The 16,528-nt window shown below is 42.4% G+C and overlaps 1 protein-coding gene across 5 annotated transcripts in view; it reads left to right on the top strand.

Moving 5' to 3' along the window:
* Window positions 1-11,587, top strand: part of LOC110515674 (uncharacterized) — a 252,866-nt gene extending 241,279 nt beyond the window's left edge. For all 5 annotated transcript variants that reach the window (XM_090217615.1, XM_090217612.1, XM_090217614.1 and 2 more), the window contains 2 exons: window positions 2,015-2,092; window positions 9,020-11,587. In XM_090217615.1, coding sequence (XP_090073741.1) covers window positions 2,015-2,092; window positions 9,020-9,138 — 197 coding nt within the window. In that variant the 3' untranslated portion in view covers window positions 9,139-11,587. The remainder of the gene's footprint in view (window positions 1-2,014; window positions 2,093-9,019) is intronic.
* The last annotated feature ends 4,941 nt before the right edge of the window (window positions 11,588-16,528 follow it).

Raw genomic sequence — 16,528 nt, 5'->3', positions numbered from 1 at the left:
AGTAACTACTGTAGTAGTGGAGACACCTCACATGAACAGTTACAGTAACTACTGTAGTAGTGGATATGCCTCACATGAACAGTTACAGTAACTACTGTAGTAGTGGAGACACCTCACATGAACAGTTACAGTAACTACTGTAGTAGTGATACGCCTCACATGAACAGTTACAGTAACTACTGTAGTAGTGGATACACTTCACATGAACAGTTACAGTAACTACTGTAGTAGTGGATACGCCTCACATGAACAGTTACAATAACTACTGTAGTAGTGGATACACCTCACATGAACAGTTACAGTAACTACTGTAGTAGTGGATACACCTCACATGAACAGTTACAGTAACTACTGTAATAGTGATACACCTCACATGAACAGTTACAGTAACTACTGTAGTAGTGGATACGCCTCACATGAACAGTTACAGTAACTACTGTAATAGTGATACACCTCACATGAACAGTTACAGTAACTACTGTAGTAGTGGATACGCCCCACATGAACAGTTACAGTAACTACTGTAGTAGTGGATACACCTCACATGAACAGTTACAGTAACTACTGTAATAGTGATACGCCTCACATGAACAGTTACAGTAACTACTGTAGTAGTGATACACCTCACATGAACAGTTACAGTAACTACTGTAGTAGTGGATACACCTCACATGAACAGTTACAGTAACTACTGTAGTAGTGATACGCCCCACATGAACAGTTACAGTAACTACTGTAGTAGTTGATACGCCTCACAGGAACAGTTACAGTAACTACTGTAGTAGTGGATACACCTCACATGAACAGTTAAGGTACTCAGATCTCCTGACATCAGTTGCCTTGATGAGATAGGCCATCGGGCTTCCTGGAAACCACATAGAGAGGAGTTGAAGGCCGTCCACAGTGTTGAGACTTTTGTGTTGCTGTGATGTTGACAGGAACAGTCCAGTATTGAGAGAGAGAAGCAGCACTGTTGGTACCAGATGTACACTAGAGTATTCAGGCTGCGTAGAGCGGACATGAGATGACTTATTCCTCACCTCATCATAAACCACTCATCACAAACTCTTTATGCATAAACACGTTGGGATTCATCTACCTCTGGTCCTGTTCTTCAAAACCCTGGTCCCAGATCTGTCCATCTCGTTGTATAGCCAACTGTCGTGGTGCTATGTTTGGCATGACAATGACCATCACAGTTGGCAAAGCAACATAAACTGATCTGGAACCAGGCTACCTGTTGCCCTCCTATGGCTGGGAGTCCAGTCCAGTCTGCTGTCTTTGGCTGGGAGTCCAGTCCAGTCTGCTGTCTTTGGCTGGGAGTCCAGTCCAGTCTGTTGTCTTAGGCTGGGAGTCCAGTCCAGTCTGTTGTCTTTGGCTGGGAGTCCAGTCCAGTCTGTTGTCTTAGGCTGGGAGTCCAGTCCAGTCTGTTGTCTTAGGCTGGGAGTCCAGTCCAGTCTGTTGTCTTTGGCTGGGAGTCCAGTCCAGTCTGCTGTCTTAGGCTGGGAGTCCAGTCCAGTCTGCTGTCTTAGGCTGGGAGTCCAGTCCAGTGTGCTGTCTTAGGCTGGGAGTCCAGTCCAGTCTGTTGTCTTTGGCTGGGAGTCCAGTCCAGTCTGCTGTCTTAGGCTGGGAGTCCAGTCCAGTCTGCTGTCTTAGGCTGGGAGTCCAGTCCAGTCTGCTGTCTTAGGCTGGGAGTCCAGTCCAGTCTGTTGTCTTTGGCTGGGAGTCCAGTCCAGTCTGTTGTCTTAGGCTGGGAGTCCAGTCCAGTCTGTTGTCTTAGGCTGGGAGTCCAGTCCAGTCTGTTGTCTTAGGCTGGGAGTCTAGTCCAGTCTGCTGTCTTAGGCTGGGAGTCCAGTCCAGTCTGTTTCTCTTAGGCTGGGAGTCCAGTCCAGTCTGTTGTCTTAGGCTGGGAGTCCAGTCCAGTCTGTTGTCTTAGGCTGGGAGTCCAGTCCAGTCTGTTGTCTTAGGCTGGGAGTCCAGTCCAGTCGGTTTATTGTCTTGTGTTTCTTTCCAGGGTACAGAGGTCAGAAAGGAGAGAGGGGTCAGCTAGGTCTGGGGATACCAGGAGCTCCAGGTCTGGCAGGACCACCAGGTAACAGCTAGACACCACACACACGCACGCACGCACGCACGCACACACACACACACACACACACACACACACACACACACACACACACACACACACACACACACACACACACACACACACACACACACACACACACACACTGCACATTGCTTTGAAGGAGTGGTGAAATTATGTTAAGCCCTATAGCCATTGAAGCACAAAAAGGAAAATGTAATGTAAACTTGGAGCAACCATTACATCATTGTGTTTCGTATGAAGTTATTTCATATTTACACTTGAACCTGATGCTTTATGAAAGGGGGGAAATACCAGTATACCATCATTGTACGGCTGTAGTTGTAGAATCCTACACTTAAATTGGGTAAAACTTTATATCTTGAACCCTCCGTTATAAACTTGTTGTCCTCAGGGCACCATCGAAAATGACACCCTGGTCTCAATGGGCTCCCCTGATTAAATACAAGTCAAACATTCATTCAAATAAAAAGCTGACACCAGTGTCATGACTGTTTATAAACTCTGTTATGTCATGTTTATGACAGTTATGTCATGTTTATGACAGTGTAATGTCATGGTTATGACAGTTATGTCATGTTATGACAGTGTAATGTCATGTTATGACAGTGTAATGTCATGTTTATGATAGTTATGTCATGGTTATGACAGTGTAATGTCGTGTTTATGACAGTTATGTCATGTTATGACAGTTATGTCATGTTATGACAGTGTAATGTCATGTTTATGACAGTGTTATGTCATGTTTATGACAGTGTTATGTCATGTTTATGACAGTGTTATGTCATGTTATGTCATGTTGGTCATCGCTGTCTCTCCAAGATCGCATAGCAGTTCAGACGTCTTTTGTCCTCGTCTTGTCGTGTCCTGTATATATATATATTTACAACTTTTTTTTCACATACATTTTATTTTTATTTTCCATCAACTCATCTTCTAAACACTCTCCTGCAACCAGCCTCACCAATTTATATTTATAAAAAAGTATTATTTACCTCAGATCTGCAATCCTTCAGGAAGCTAGCCAGAAACTCCAGGAGGCTGGCCAGAAACTAGCCAGAAGCTAGCCAGGAGCTAGCCCAGAAGCTAATCAGAAGCTAACCACGGTTTGTGGTCATCGGCTGTCCTTTAGTTCGAAAATCTATCGAAAATCTATCGCCAGTTTTGTACGGCGCAGCGCGGCTCGGGAAACGGAACATACCGGACCATTTTTTTTTTCTCTCCATGTCCCTGGATTTCAACTGCTCTCTGGACGTTCATACCCGGATCTCACAGCTAGCTAGCTGCTATCCGTGTGACAGTCGGCTTTCGTCGATTCCGGAGCAAACATCGATTGTTCCGGTGCTAGCCAGCTCCGTCAATCACGCCTGAGTTCCATCATTCACTCCTGGGCTGCAGTCACCTATCCGGACCCGTTTCACTGCCTACGCGGAGCCCCACCGGGCCTTCACAACCGGACTGCCGACGTTATCTACCTGAAGGAGATCCGGCTGGCTCCTCTGTCGCGACGTTACCGGAACGCCCATCTGCGGCCCGCTAACCGTTAGCTGTCTTTCCGGCTGCTATCTGAATAGACAATCGGACAATTTATTTATTTGAATTATTATGTTTTCTTCTCGGGCCTCTATAACTATATCTATTGTTCTTATTTTTGTTGTTGTGTGATTTGGATTAATCCCCTCTACCACACGGAACCCCACTAATCTACTGACCGAACGCAAGAGGTGGCTAACAACAGACTCCATCCTATGCTAGCTTGCTACCGGTTGGCTTGGCTAGCTGTCTAAATCGCCGTGACCCTAAACCAACCTCTCCACTCACTGGACCCTTTTGATCACTCGACTAAGCATGCCTCTCCTTAATGTCAATATGTCTTGTCCATTGCTGTTCTGGTTAGTGTTTATTGGCTTATTTCACTGTAGAGCCTCTAGTCCTGCTCACTATACCTTATCCAACCTATTAGTTCCACCACCCACATATGCAATGACATCTCCTGGTTTCAATGATGTTTCTAGAGACAATATCTCTCTCTTCATCACTCAATACCTAGGTTTACCTCCACTGTATTCACATCCTACCTTACCTTTGTCTGTACATTATACCTTGATGCTATTTTATCGCCCCCAGAAACCTCCATTTACTCTCTGTTCCAGACGTTCTAGACGACCAATTCTTATTGCTTTCAGTCGCACCCTTATTCTACTCCTCCTATGTTCCTCTGGCGATGTAGAGGTGAATCCAGGCCCTGCAGTGCCTAGCTCCACTCCTATTCCCCAGGCGCTCTCTTTTGACGACTTCTGTAACCGTAATAGCCTTGGTTTCATGCATGTTAACATTAGAAGCCTCCTCCCTAAGTTTGTTCTTTTCACTGCTTTAGCACACTCTGCCAACCCGGATGTTCTAGCTGTGTCTGAATCCTGGCTTAGGAAGACCACCAAAAATTCAGACATTTTAATTCCAAACTACAACATTTTCAGACAAGATAGAACTGCCAAAGGGGGCGGTGTTGCAATTTACTGCAAAGATAGCCTGCAGAGTTCTGTCCTACTATCCAGGTCTGTACCCAAACAATTTGAACTTCTACTTTTAAAAATCCACCTTTCTAAAAACAAGTCTCTCACCGTTGCCGCCTGCTATAGACCACCCTCTGCCCCCAGCTGTGCTCTGGACACCATATGTGAACTGATTGCCCCCCATCTATCTTCAGAGCTCGTGCTGCTAGGCGACCTAAACTGGAACATGCTTAACACCCCAGCCATCCTACAATCTAAACTTGATGCCCTCAATCTCACACAAATTATCAATGAACCTACCAGGTACCTCCCCAAAGCCTTAAACACGGGCACCCTCATAGATATCATCCTAACCAACTTCCCCTCTAAATACACCTCTGCTGTCTTCAACCAAGATCTCAGCGATCACTGCCTCATTGCCTGCATCCGTAATGGGTCAGCGGTCAAACGACCTCCTCTCATCACTGTAAAACGCTCCCTGAAACACTTCAGCGAGCAGGCCTTTCTAATCGACCTGGCCGGGGTATCCTGGAAGGATATTGACCTCATCCCGTCAGTAGAGGATGCCTGGATATTTTTTAAAAATGCCTTCCTAACCATCTTAAATAAACATGCCCCATTCAAGAAATTTAGAACCAGGAACAGATATAGCCCTTGGTTCTCCCCAGACCTGACTGCCCTTAATCAACACAAAAACGTCCTATGGCGTTCTGCATTAGCATCGAACAGCCCCCGTGATATGCAGCTGTTCAGGGAAGCTAGAAACCATTATACACAGGCAGTTAGAAAAGCCAAGGCTAGCTTTTTCAAGCAGAAATTTGCTTCTTGCAACACTAACTCAAAAAAGTTCTGGGACACTGTAAAGTCCATGGAGAATAAGAACACCTCCTCCCAGCTGCCCACTGCACTGAAGATAGGAAACACTGTCACCACTGATAAATCCACCATAATTGAAAATTTCAATAAGCATTTTTCTACTGCTGGCCATGCTTTCCACCTGGCTACTCCTACCCCTGTCAACAGCACTGCACCCCCAACAGCAACTCGCCCAAGCCTTCCCCATTTCTCCTTCTCCCAAATCCATTCAGCTGATGTTCTGAAAGAGCTGCAAAATCTGGACCCCTACAAATCAGCCGGGCTAGACAATCTGGACCCTTTCTTTCTAAAATTATCTGCCGAAATTGTTGCCACCCCTATTACTAGCCTGTTCAACCTCTCTTTCGTGTCGTCTGAGATTCCCAAAGATTGGAAAGCAGCTGCGGTCATCCCCCTCTTCAAAGGGGGGGACACTCTTGACCCAAACTGCTACAGACCTATATCTATCCTACCATGCCTTTCTAAGGTCTTCGAAAGCCAAGTCAACAAACAGATTACCGACCATTTTGAATCTCACCATACCTTCTCTGCTATGCAATCTGGTTTCAGAGCTGGTCATGGGTGCACCTCAGCCACGCTCAAGGTCCTAAACGATATCTTAACCGCCATCGATAAGAAACATTACTGTGCAGCCGTATTCATTGATCTGGCCAAGGCTTTCGACTCTGTCAATCACCACATCCTCATCGGCAGACTCAACAGCCTTGGTTTCTCAAATGATTGCCTCGCCTGGTTCACCAACTACTTCTCTGATAGAGTTCAGTGTGTCAAATCTGAGGGTCTGTTGTCCGGACCATTGGCAGTCTCTATGGGGGTGCCACAGGGTTCAATTCTTGGACCGACTCTCTTCTCTGTATACATCAATGAGGTCGCTCTTGCTGCTGGTGAGTCTCTGATCCACCTCTACGCAGACGACACCATTCTGTATACTTCCGGCCCTTCTTTGGACACTGTGTTAACAACCCTCCAGGCAAGCTTCAATGCCATACAACTCTCCTTCCGTGGCCTCCAACTGCTCTTAAATACAAGTAAAACTAAATGCATGCTCTTCAACCGATCACTACCTGCACCTACCCGCCTGTCCAACATCACTACTCTGGACGGCTCTGACTTAGAATACGTGGACAACTACAAATACTTAGGTGTCTGGTTAGACTGTAAACTCTCCTTCCAGACCCATATCAAACATCTCCAATCCAAAGTTAAATCTAGAATTGGCTTCCTATTTCGCAACAAAGCATCCTTCACTCATGCTGCCAAACATACCCTTGTAAAACTGACCATCCTACCAATCCTCGACTTTGGCGATGTAATTTACAAAATAGCCTCCAATACCCTACTCAACAAACTGGATGCAGTCTATCACAGTGCAATCCGTTTTGTCACCAAAGCCCCATACACTACCCACCATTGCGACCTGTACGCTCTCGTTGGCTGGCCCTTGCTTCATACTCGTCGCCAAACCCACTGGCTCCATGTCATCTACAAGACCCTGCTAGGTAAAGTCCCCCCTTATCTCAGCTCGCTGGTCACCATAGCATCTCCCACCTGTAGCACACGCTCCAGCAGGTATATCTCTCTAGTCACCCCCAAAACCAATTCTTTCTTTGGCCGCCTCTCTTTCCAGTTCTCTGCTGCCAATGACTGGAACGAACTACAAAAATCTCTGAAACTGGAAACTCTTATCTCCCTCACTAGCTTTAAGCACCAACTGTCAGAGCAGCTCACAGATTACTGCACCTGTACATAGCCCACATATAATTTAGCCCTATCAACTACCTCTTTCCCAACTGTATTTAATTTATGTATTTATTTTGCTCCTTTGCACCCCATTATTTTTATTTCTACTTTGCACATTCTTCCATTGCAAAACTACCATTCCAGTGTTTTACTTTTTTTTTTTTACTTGCTATATTGTATTTACCTTGCCACCAAGGCCTTTTTTTGCCTTTACCTCCCTTCTCACCTCATTTGCTCACATTGTATATAGACTTGTTTATACTTTATTATTGACTGTATGTTTGTTTTACTCCATGTGTAACTCTGTGTTGTTGTATCTGTCGAACTGCTTTGCTTTATCTTGGCCAGGTCGCAATTGTAAATGAGAACTTGTTCTCAACTTGCCTACCTGGTTAAATAAAGGTAAAATAAATAAATAAAAAAATGTTTATGACAGTGTTATGTCATGTTTATGACAGTGTTATGTCATGTTTATGACAGTGTAATGTCATGTTTATGACAGTGTTATGTCATGTTATGACAGTTATGTCATGGTTATGATAGTGTAATGTCATGTTTATGACAGTGTAATGTCATGTTTATGACAGTGTTATGTCATGTTTATGACAGTGTTATGTCATGTTTATGACAGTGTTATGTCATGTTTATGACAGTGTTATGTCATGTTATGACAGTTATGTCATGTTATGACAGTTATGTCATGGTTATGACAGTGTAATGTCATGTTATGACAGTGTTATGTCATGTTATGACAGTGTTATGTCATGTTATGACTGTTATGTCATGGTTATGATAGTGTTATGTCATGTTATGACAGTGTAATGTCATGGTTATGACAGTGTAATGTCATGTTATGACAGTGTTATATCATGTTATGACAGTGTAATGTCATGGTTATGATAGTGTTATGTCATGTTATGACAGTGTAATGTCATGGTTATGACAGTGTAATGTCATGGTTATGACAGTGTAATGTCATGTTTATGACAGTGTAATGTCATGGTTATGACAGTTATGTCATGTTATGACAGTGTAATGTCATGGTTATGACAGTTATGTCATGTTATGACAGTGTAATGTCATGGTTATGACAGTTATGTCATGTTATGACAGTTATGTCATGGTTATGACAGTGTCATGTAGCCCTTATGAGTGAGGGTTCAAGTAAAGTGTAACCACCAGCTCTAACATGGACAACAGTTCATCCTGAGGTCGTTTGATGTTTTCAGTTTAAAAACACTAGTAATTAGTAAGCCAACAGAACTAATGAGCAGAGCTACTCATAATGACTCTCTCTTACGCTGAGGTACCAAGCTGACACGAAACAATTAGTACATCATCACTGATAGGGCGGATATAAAAGAAACATACACTTACATCTCTTATTTCCATTTGATCAACTCTCTCACTTTTCAGCATGATCTCAGAGAGATTCTTCTCTGCCGGGAGCGAAGCAGCAAAATCTTTCATTCTGATCTTTTTGTGCAGAACATTAACTTTTTATTGTGATCTGTATTGAGGAAGGGTTTGTGTGTAAAGTATGCATGAGAGTGGGTGTTTTCATCTCCTTTTTAAGAGTTGCAGTTTGGCACATGAAAGCAGTTTTGTTAGCTGACTAGATAATACTGTTCCCAGTAATATACTGCTCCTCTGATAACATCCTGTTTTCCTTCATGGTTTATTTGATTGATTAAACAATCACCCAATGGTTGCGTCCCAATCATCTCTACTTCCTCCTGAAGTTCACTACTCCCCACAAATGTGAAAGTGTTTTTGTCTGCAGGTGAACCTGGAAGCAGTATCCAGGGGCCATCGGGCCCTTCAGGTCCCCAGGGACCTCATGGTAAATGTGATCCCAGTGACTGTCTCCATCCATCCTCTCACTCCAGACGGAACGGCTAGGGCCCCCCCCTCAACTGAGGGGACCCTTCAATGAATAAGGGCTCTCTCAATGGCTAGGGCCCAGGGGCCCCCTCCACCCATCCAGCCTCCATCTCTCTACAGCAGGCACAGGAGCCGGGCGTATGGAGCCTGATCACTCAGTCAGCTCATATCAGACAGACAGTATCGTCCTTGTGGACAGTTTTACATTGAAAACACACATCCTCTGTTTCTGCTTTACATGGGAAAGACTCAACCAGAAATAGATACAACAAGTATCTCAACACAATGGTGTAAGATGAAATTGCCCATAGATGCTGATCTTGGGTCCGTTTTGCATTTTCCCCACTAATTGTTAAGGTTAGGTTTGGGGGAGGGGAAGCTGATCCTAGATCTGTACCTAGTGGAAACTTCACCCTGGAGCGCTCACAACCGCCTTTCGGTTTTCTTATGACCATAGAAGCATTGAAATGCAATTATGTGTTACTTTACGTTGATGGTTGTTCTATTCATTTGAAATGTGTTACAGTCCATTATTATTGTCATTGTAGCTATGATGATCATATGAAGTACTGTTTCATGTATTTCTTGTTTTCACACAACTCCCCTGCTGTGACCTGATGCATTCCATATTCATTCACATGAAGTCTTTTGAGGCCGTAAATTAATTTGTTTCTTTAAATAATACTGTCGGGAGAAAACATTTTCTTAATGATTTAATAATGCTTGTTTATGGGGATAGCTATGCACACGTTTGGTCTCATTTGATGTTTTCGTTGTGTGTGTGTGAGCTGGTAAACAGGCAGTCTGAAATGTGTGTGTTTGTGTATGACTAATCAATATTCTTTGTGTGAACTGTTTATGCAAAGTGAAGGAGGATCATGTAACACGAAATATAGTTCTGAATATATATTTCATATATTAATATATATTTCCTCAATGAATGGGATATTTGTGAAACGTGTTAGAAGGAAGCTAGCTACATGAATTGATCCATTTACATAACATAATGAATATCTTCTCGTGTAATTCAGTACTAGAGCTTTGTTTATGAATTTTATGAAGTTTTGAGAATGCTAAATATTCTGTGTTTCAAACACTACCAGTCAGATATATTGCATGATACTGTTGTAATTGTAAAGGGATGGTCTTGTATCAAAACAGAATACTGGCTTCCTCTCTCGTCACCCTACACTCTAGGTACTTTATGTGAGGTGTTACTCAGTGAGATCTCTCCACATACTATACACCTCAACATGTAGTGTTCATAACAGACTAATTGAGTAGCCTGCTAGATTGGGTTCTGAGTTCTGATATTATTCAACAGGTAACATCGCCTGACTGTTGCCATATCTCAAGACAACCAGCACAACATGATCAAGGGTTAAACACTATCTTAATGCCAACTGAATGTAGTTTGTGACGGCTTGGTCAAGTTGACATTTCTTCCATGTACAGTTTGTGTGTAAGTGTGTATATTATGCTAATGTCGTATCACCTCACGTTCACGTGAAGTTAGCCGCGAAGACTTCAATGTAGATTTCTTGCAGTCATACATATGGCTAACATGAAGTAGGACAGTTTCCCTTTATCCATGGTCTTGTCTCCAAAGAGGGCAAACAAATACATGTCAAATACTACAGTGATTGATTGAAATTGCCCAGTACAATGAAACCAATAGAATATGGTAGGATCGGAGATGTTGTTACATCGCTGCTCTTTTGGCAACATGGTCTCATTAGAATATGTCAAACAAATAGTGCCATTTAACTACATAGGTATATGTGGACATATTACTGATATGTCACTAAGTTAGACGTCACTTATGATGACATATTAGCTACTTATATGTCACTATAACGTCTGCTTATGGGGTCAGATTCATGATGTGTCAGCTTTTATTGTTTACATGGAGAGTATACAGCTGATTCCTCCATCAAAACTGTGTACATCAGTCTACATGGGAGTATACAGCTGGTTACTCTATCAGACCTGTGTGTACATCAGTCTACATGGGAGTATACAGCTGATTCCTCTATCAGAACTGTGTGTACATCAGTCTACATGGAGTATACAGCTGATTCCTCCATCAGAACTGTGTGTACATCAGTCTACATGGAGTATACAGCTGATTCCTCTATCGGAACTGTGTGTACATCAGTCTACATGGAGTATACAGCTGATTCCTCTATCAGAACTGTGTGTACATCAGTCTACATGGAGTATACAGCTGATTCCTCTATCAGAACTGTGTGTACATCAGTCTACATGGAGAGTATACAGCTGGTTACTCTATCAGAACTGTGTGTACATCAGTCTACATGGAGTATACAGCTGATTCCTCTATCAGAACTGTGTGTACATCAGTCTACATGGAGAGTATACAGCTGGTTACTCTATCAGAACTGTGTGTACATCAGTCTACATGGAGTATACAGCTGGTTACTCTATCAGAACTGTGTGTACATCAGTCTACATGGAGTATACAGCTGGTTACTCTATCAGAACTGTGTGTACATCAGTCTACATGGAGTATACAGCTGGTTACTCTATCAGAACTGTGTGTACATCAGTCTACATGGGAGTATACAGCTGATTCCTCTATCAGAACTGTGTGTACATCAGTCTACATGGAGTATACAGCTGATTCCTCTATCAGAACTGTGTGTACATCAGTCTACATGGAGTATACAGCTGATTCCTCCATCAGAACTGTGTGTACATCAGTCTACATGGAGTATACAGCTGGTTACTCTATCAGAACTGTGTGTACATCAGTCTACATGGAGTATACAGCTGGTTACTCTATCAGAACTGTGTGTACATCAGTCTACATGGAGTATACAGCTGGTTACTCTATCAGAACTGTGTGTACATCAGTCTACATGGGAGTATACAGCTGATTCCTCTATCAGAACTGTGTGTACATCAGTCTACATGGAGAGTATACAGCTGATTACTCTATCAGAACTGTGTGTACATCAGTCTACATGGGAGTATACAGCTGATTACTCTATCAGAACTGTGTGTACATCAGTCTACATGGGAGTATACAGCTGATTCCTCTATCAGAACTGTGTGTACATCAGTCTACATGGAGTATACAGCTGATTCCTCTATCAGAACTGTGTGTACATCAGTCTACATGGAGTATACAGCTGATTCCTCTATCAGAACTGTGTGTACATCAGTCTACATGGGAGTATACAGCTGATTCCTCTATCAGAACTGTGTGTACATCAGTCTACATGGAGTATACAGCTGATTCCTCCATCAGAACTGTGTGTACATCAGTCTACATGGAGTATACAGCTGATTCCTCTATCAGAACTGTGTGTACATCAGTTTACATGGGTGCTATGTGTATATTTAGATTTTGAAGCCATAAGAGGTGATCTTTCTTATCTAATAACAACACTGCAATATTTTACTTCTGAGTTTTCTTTCTTTGTTTTCTTGGTGGGTCTTTACTTGAACTCTTATTTTCTGAAAGTGTTTTTATTTTTTATTTTGACAATATCTGTACATTACGGCTCAGATACATATTTCTCCCTCAACTGTTTGACCATGTAGCATTGTTTGTCACTGTATACATTTATATTATGTTGGTGTGTTTTAAGACTGGAGTTATTTAGTTATTTATTTGTTGTGTTTCTGATTGGAAAGTAATAAGCTAAGAATCAAGGACATTCATTAAATATCTCTGTACTTCTCCAATGTTATCAGAGTGCTCTCTCTGTCACTCAGGCCTCAATTCAAACAAACATGCCCTTAGGTGTTTCATTTTGACCCAGTGACCTAAAACCCGGGAAAAACACCCGGTAGACTGTCGTCATAGAGATTGATAAGATGTGTGTTTCCAGACGCATTCAGTAGTTAAACAAAGGTACTATACAATAACTATATTATTGTCGTCTCCTTAAACCGACCCTAGGCAGTACTGGATACATGGTGGGAGGCAATCCGTCTGCCTTGGGAGACTAATACTAATGTAGGTTTGATTAGATCTGGACCCTCAAAGGCAATTATTTAAGTTGGAGAAAGTACATGGGTGGAGCTGACACTTTGTGATGTTTAAATTGTCTCTTTTGCCTTCTTTTATCGGTCTAAGGCACTGCTTCACAGTGCTTGTGCGTCACTACAGACCCGGGTTTGAACCCAGACTGTGTCACAGCCGGCCGTGACCGGAAGACCCGTGAGGCGGCACACAATTTGGCCCAGCGTTTTCTCCGACTCATTGGTGCGGCTGGCTTCCGGGTTAAGCGAGCCGTGTGTCAAGAAGCAGTGCAGCTTGGCAGGGTTGTGTTTCGGAGGACGCATGGCTCTAGACCTTCACCTCTCCCGAGTCCATACCGGAGTTGCAGTGAAGTGATGGGACAAGCCTGTAACTATCAATTGGATATGACGAAATTGGGGTTAAAAACCATGTCACACTCCCGCGCTCCCATTTCTTTGAGTTGGAGATTTTCTCTTAGTATTTCAGAGCATCAAATTGATTGAGGGTCTTTGACGATAGCTTGGTGACAGTGGAGGCTGCTGAGGGGAAAACGGCTCATAATAATGTCTGGAACGGAACAAATGGAATGGCATCAAACACATGGAAACCATGGAAACCATGTGTTTGATGTATTTGACACCATTCCGCTCCAGCCATTACTATGAGACCGTCCTTCCCAATTAAGTTGCCACCAACCTCCTGTGCTTGGTGATATGTATGGCTCAGGTCATTATATGTCAATGAGGTAACTGCATATTCAACCCTTTGACTTTTACAGAAGACATTAGCTAATTGGTTAACAACATTGAGGCATTTCTTTATTTCCATGTCACACTGTTACTGCTTGCTCGTTTTGTTGGCATCTCAACGTGAACATTTTATATGGCTAAATGATACTGCCGGAAGTAAGACACAAAGGCTGCGTTTACTCAGGAAGTCCAATTCTGATTCTTTTGCCCAATTATGGGCAAAAGATCTTAGTGGTCAAAAGACCAATATTACAGCAAAATATCAGAATTGTCTGCCTGTGTAAACACAGCCATAGGCAGAATGACACAGAATATGGTGAGCTGTGTCTCGTGTTCTTACTTCATTTGTAAGTGGACAGGGCCCTCTAGTGTTCATTAGAAGATTGTTTGCTATACTGATTAACATTTTATTTCAAATAATGAATCCTCTGATGTGTTGTATTAACTTGTGCTAATTTCCACATTCCAACACCCGTCCTTAGATGAATGATGATGGCTTGATGTGGTTAGTCTGTTAGCCTTGAAACCAAGCTGAGATGTATCCTTTCACCATTGTGGATTCCAGGCTAGTAGTATGTTTTGGTGTGTGTGTTTTCAGAGCAAACTCTCTTGAAGGAGATTGGTGAAAGGTCCAATGGACCTGTTTTTATCTAAATATCAAATCATTTTTGGGTAACAATTAAGTACCTTACTGTGATTGTTTTCAAATAAAATGGTCAAAAAGCAACAAAAATAGCTTCTTAGCAAATAGACATTCCTCAAGGATTAATTTTGCTAGGACTATATATATATATATATATTTGACTACAGTGGGCCTTTAAGTCATAGTCATGAACGGTTTTCCTCTTGTTATGTTGAGTTGCGGAAGCATGTTGTAATAGATGTTGTCATTTGAAAAAGAAATCAGCTTCAATGTTTATCCATTGAAGTAGATTGGTCAAGACAGTCATGGATGTTGTTTCTGCTCTTGTAACATCAAGATGACTGCCTTCATATTGAAGCTGAAGTATCAGTACATTGTTGTACACTTTATAAGCAGCTTCCAGTCTCAATACAAGTCCATTTATACTCTGAACGGTTACCATGAGTTCTAGGTTCACCTGATTGTCTGCTTCAGTATGGGTTCACCTCTAGGTTCACCTGATTGTCTGCTTCACTATGGGTTCACCTCTCCTGATTGTCTGCTTCACTATGGGTTCACCTCTAGGTTCACCTGATTGTCTGCTTCACTATGGGTTCACCTCTAGGTTCACCTGATTGTCTGCTTCACTATGGGTTCACCTGATTGTCTGCTTCACTATGGGTTCACTTGATTTATTCTCAGTTTTCTCTGCTATTTGTCCATGGTATTCCCTGAACAATCTGTCCATACTGTAACAACCCTGGGTTTATCGGCGCGGATATCGACTCTGCAGCACAGTCGATAGTGTGCTGGACTACGGGCTAGAAGGTTGAGGGTTCGAGACCTGCTCCCTGCCTGTTTCATTACATTGGTGTCACACATCCCACTTCTGACACCAATGTAATGAAACAGGTCTCGGAAGCAGGTCTCGAACCCTCGACCCTCTAGCCCAAAGTCCAGCGCGCTATCGACTGTGCTGCAGAGTCGATATCCGTACTTATAAACCCAGGGTCGTTACTACCATAGTAGTAAAGCAAGGGGCCCTAGTTACCATGGCTGCTGCTGTGTAGCAGGGCTAATGACAGGGATAGAAACAGAACAGGTCTACTAGCACTACCTACCTGGGTTGGTGTCAACTCCATGACAATGCTCTCATTTCAGGAAGTAAACTGAGATGGATTTCAATGACAATACATTTTATTTGTTTACTTCCTGAACTGAGTGAATTTAAATGGGATTAGCCCCAACCCTGCTACCTAACCTTGTTGCCGTCGGGAAAACACCTCTACTGTGTCCATATTAGGACAGCCTCGATCTCGTCAGGTGTGTCTGTCCTAATATGGACACCGTACAAACACTTCAAAAGCTTCATACAGAGAAGTTTGTTCAACTCAACAACCGATTCATTCTCACTGTTCTATTGTGGTCCTGGTTTTCTACACTTGTCAGTCTCCCCTCTGTGGAGAAGACCTCTCCATGTATTTAGTATTTTATTTTAACAGCGTGTTTTATCTCATTATCTTGGTCATTTATGTACTTTGTTATTTGTGTTTGAGTGTGATAATTGTTATTTTAATTTGATGGTCTACCTCATCTGAGGCATACGACTATACTGTACACTAGTTTAGTCAGCGTGATGTTACACTCTAGCCTTACCACTATCCTACTACACTGCTACTTTAAAGCTAACGGTTTAGATTTACCTCAAGACTAAAATGCTAAACGTAATGGATAGAAAATGGTGTTAACTATAGGCCTATTGAGTTGGTGCCAAGCTAGTCATCTTTTGTTGATCATTTATGAAAGCCTATACTTAGAAGTTGTGAACCACTGTTTGACCATATAATGGAGGTTGTACAGCAAGTTGAATATGTATGAAGGGTAATGTTTTTCCAACAAATCTTTTGACTTTACAGCATTCTATGAAAACACTGTTGATTTTACACTCTGATTACCGATACCTGCCTTAAATCTGTACAACAATAATTTCTTACATTTCATGTGTTTTATTTGCTTGCAATGACCTACTCAGATTACACATTG

This window comes from Oncorhynchus mykiss, chromosome 23, assembly GCF_057628025.1.
Source record: "Oncorhynchus mykiss isolate SJ-2025 chromosome 23, ASM5762802v1, whole genome shotgun sequence".
In the NCBI taxonomy this organism is placed as follows: domain Eukaryota; kingdom Metazoa; phylum Chordata; class Actinopteri; order Salmoniformes; family Salmonidae; genus Oncorhynchus; species Oncorhynchus mykiss.
This window is presented reverse-complemented; position numbering and strand designations above follow the sequence as displayed.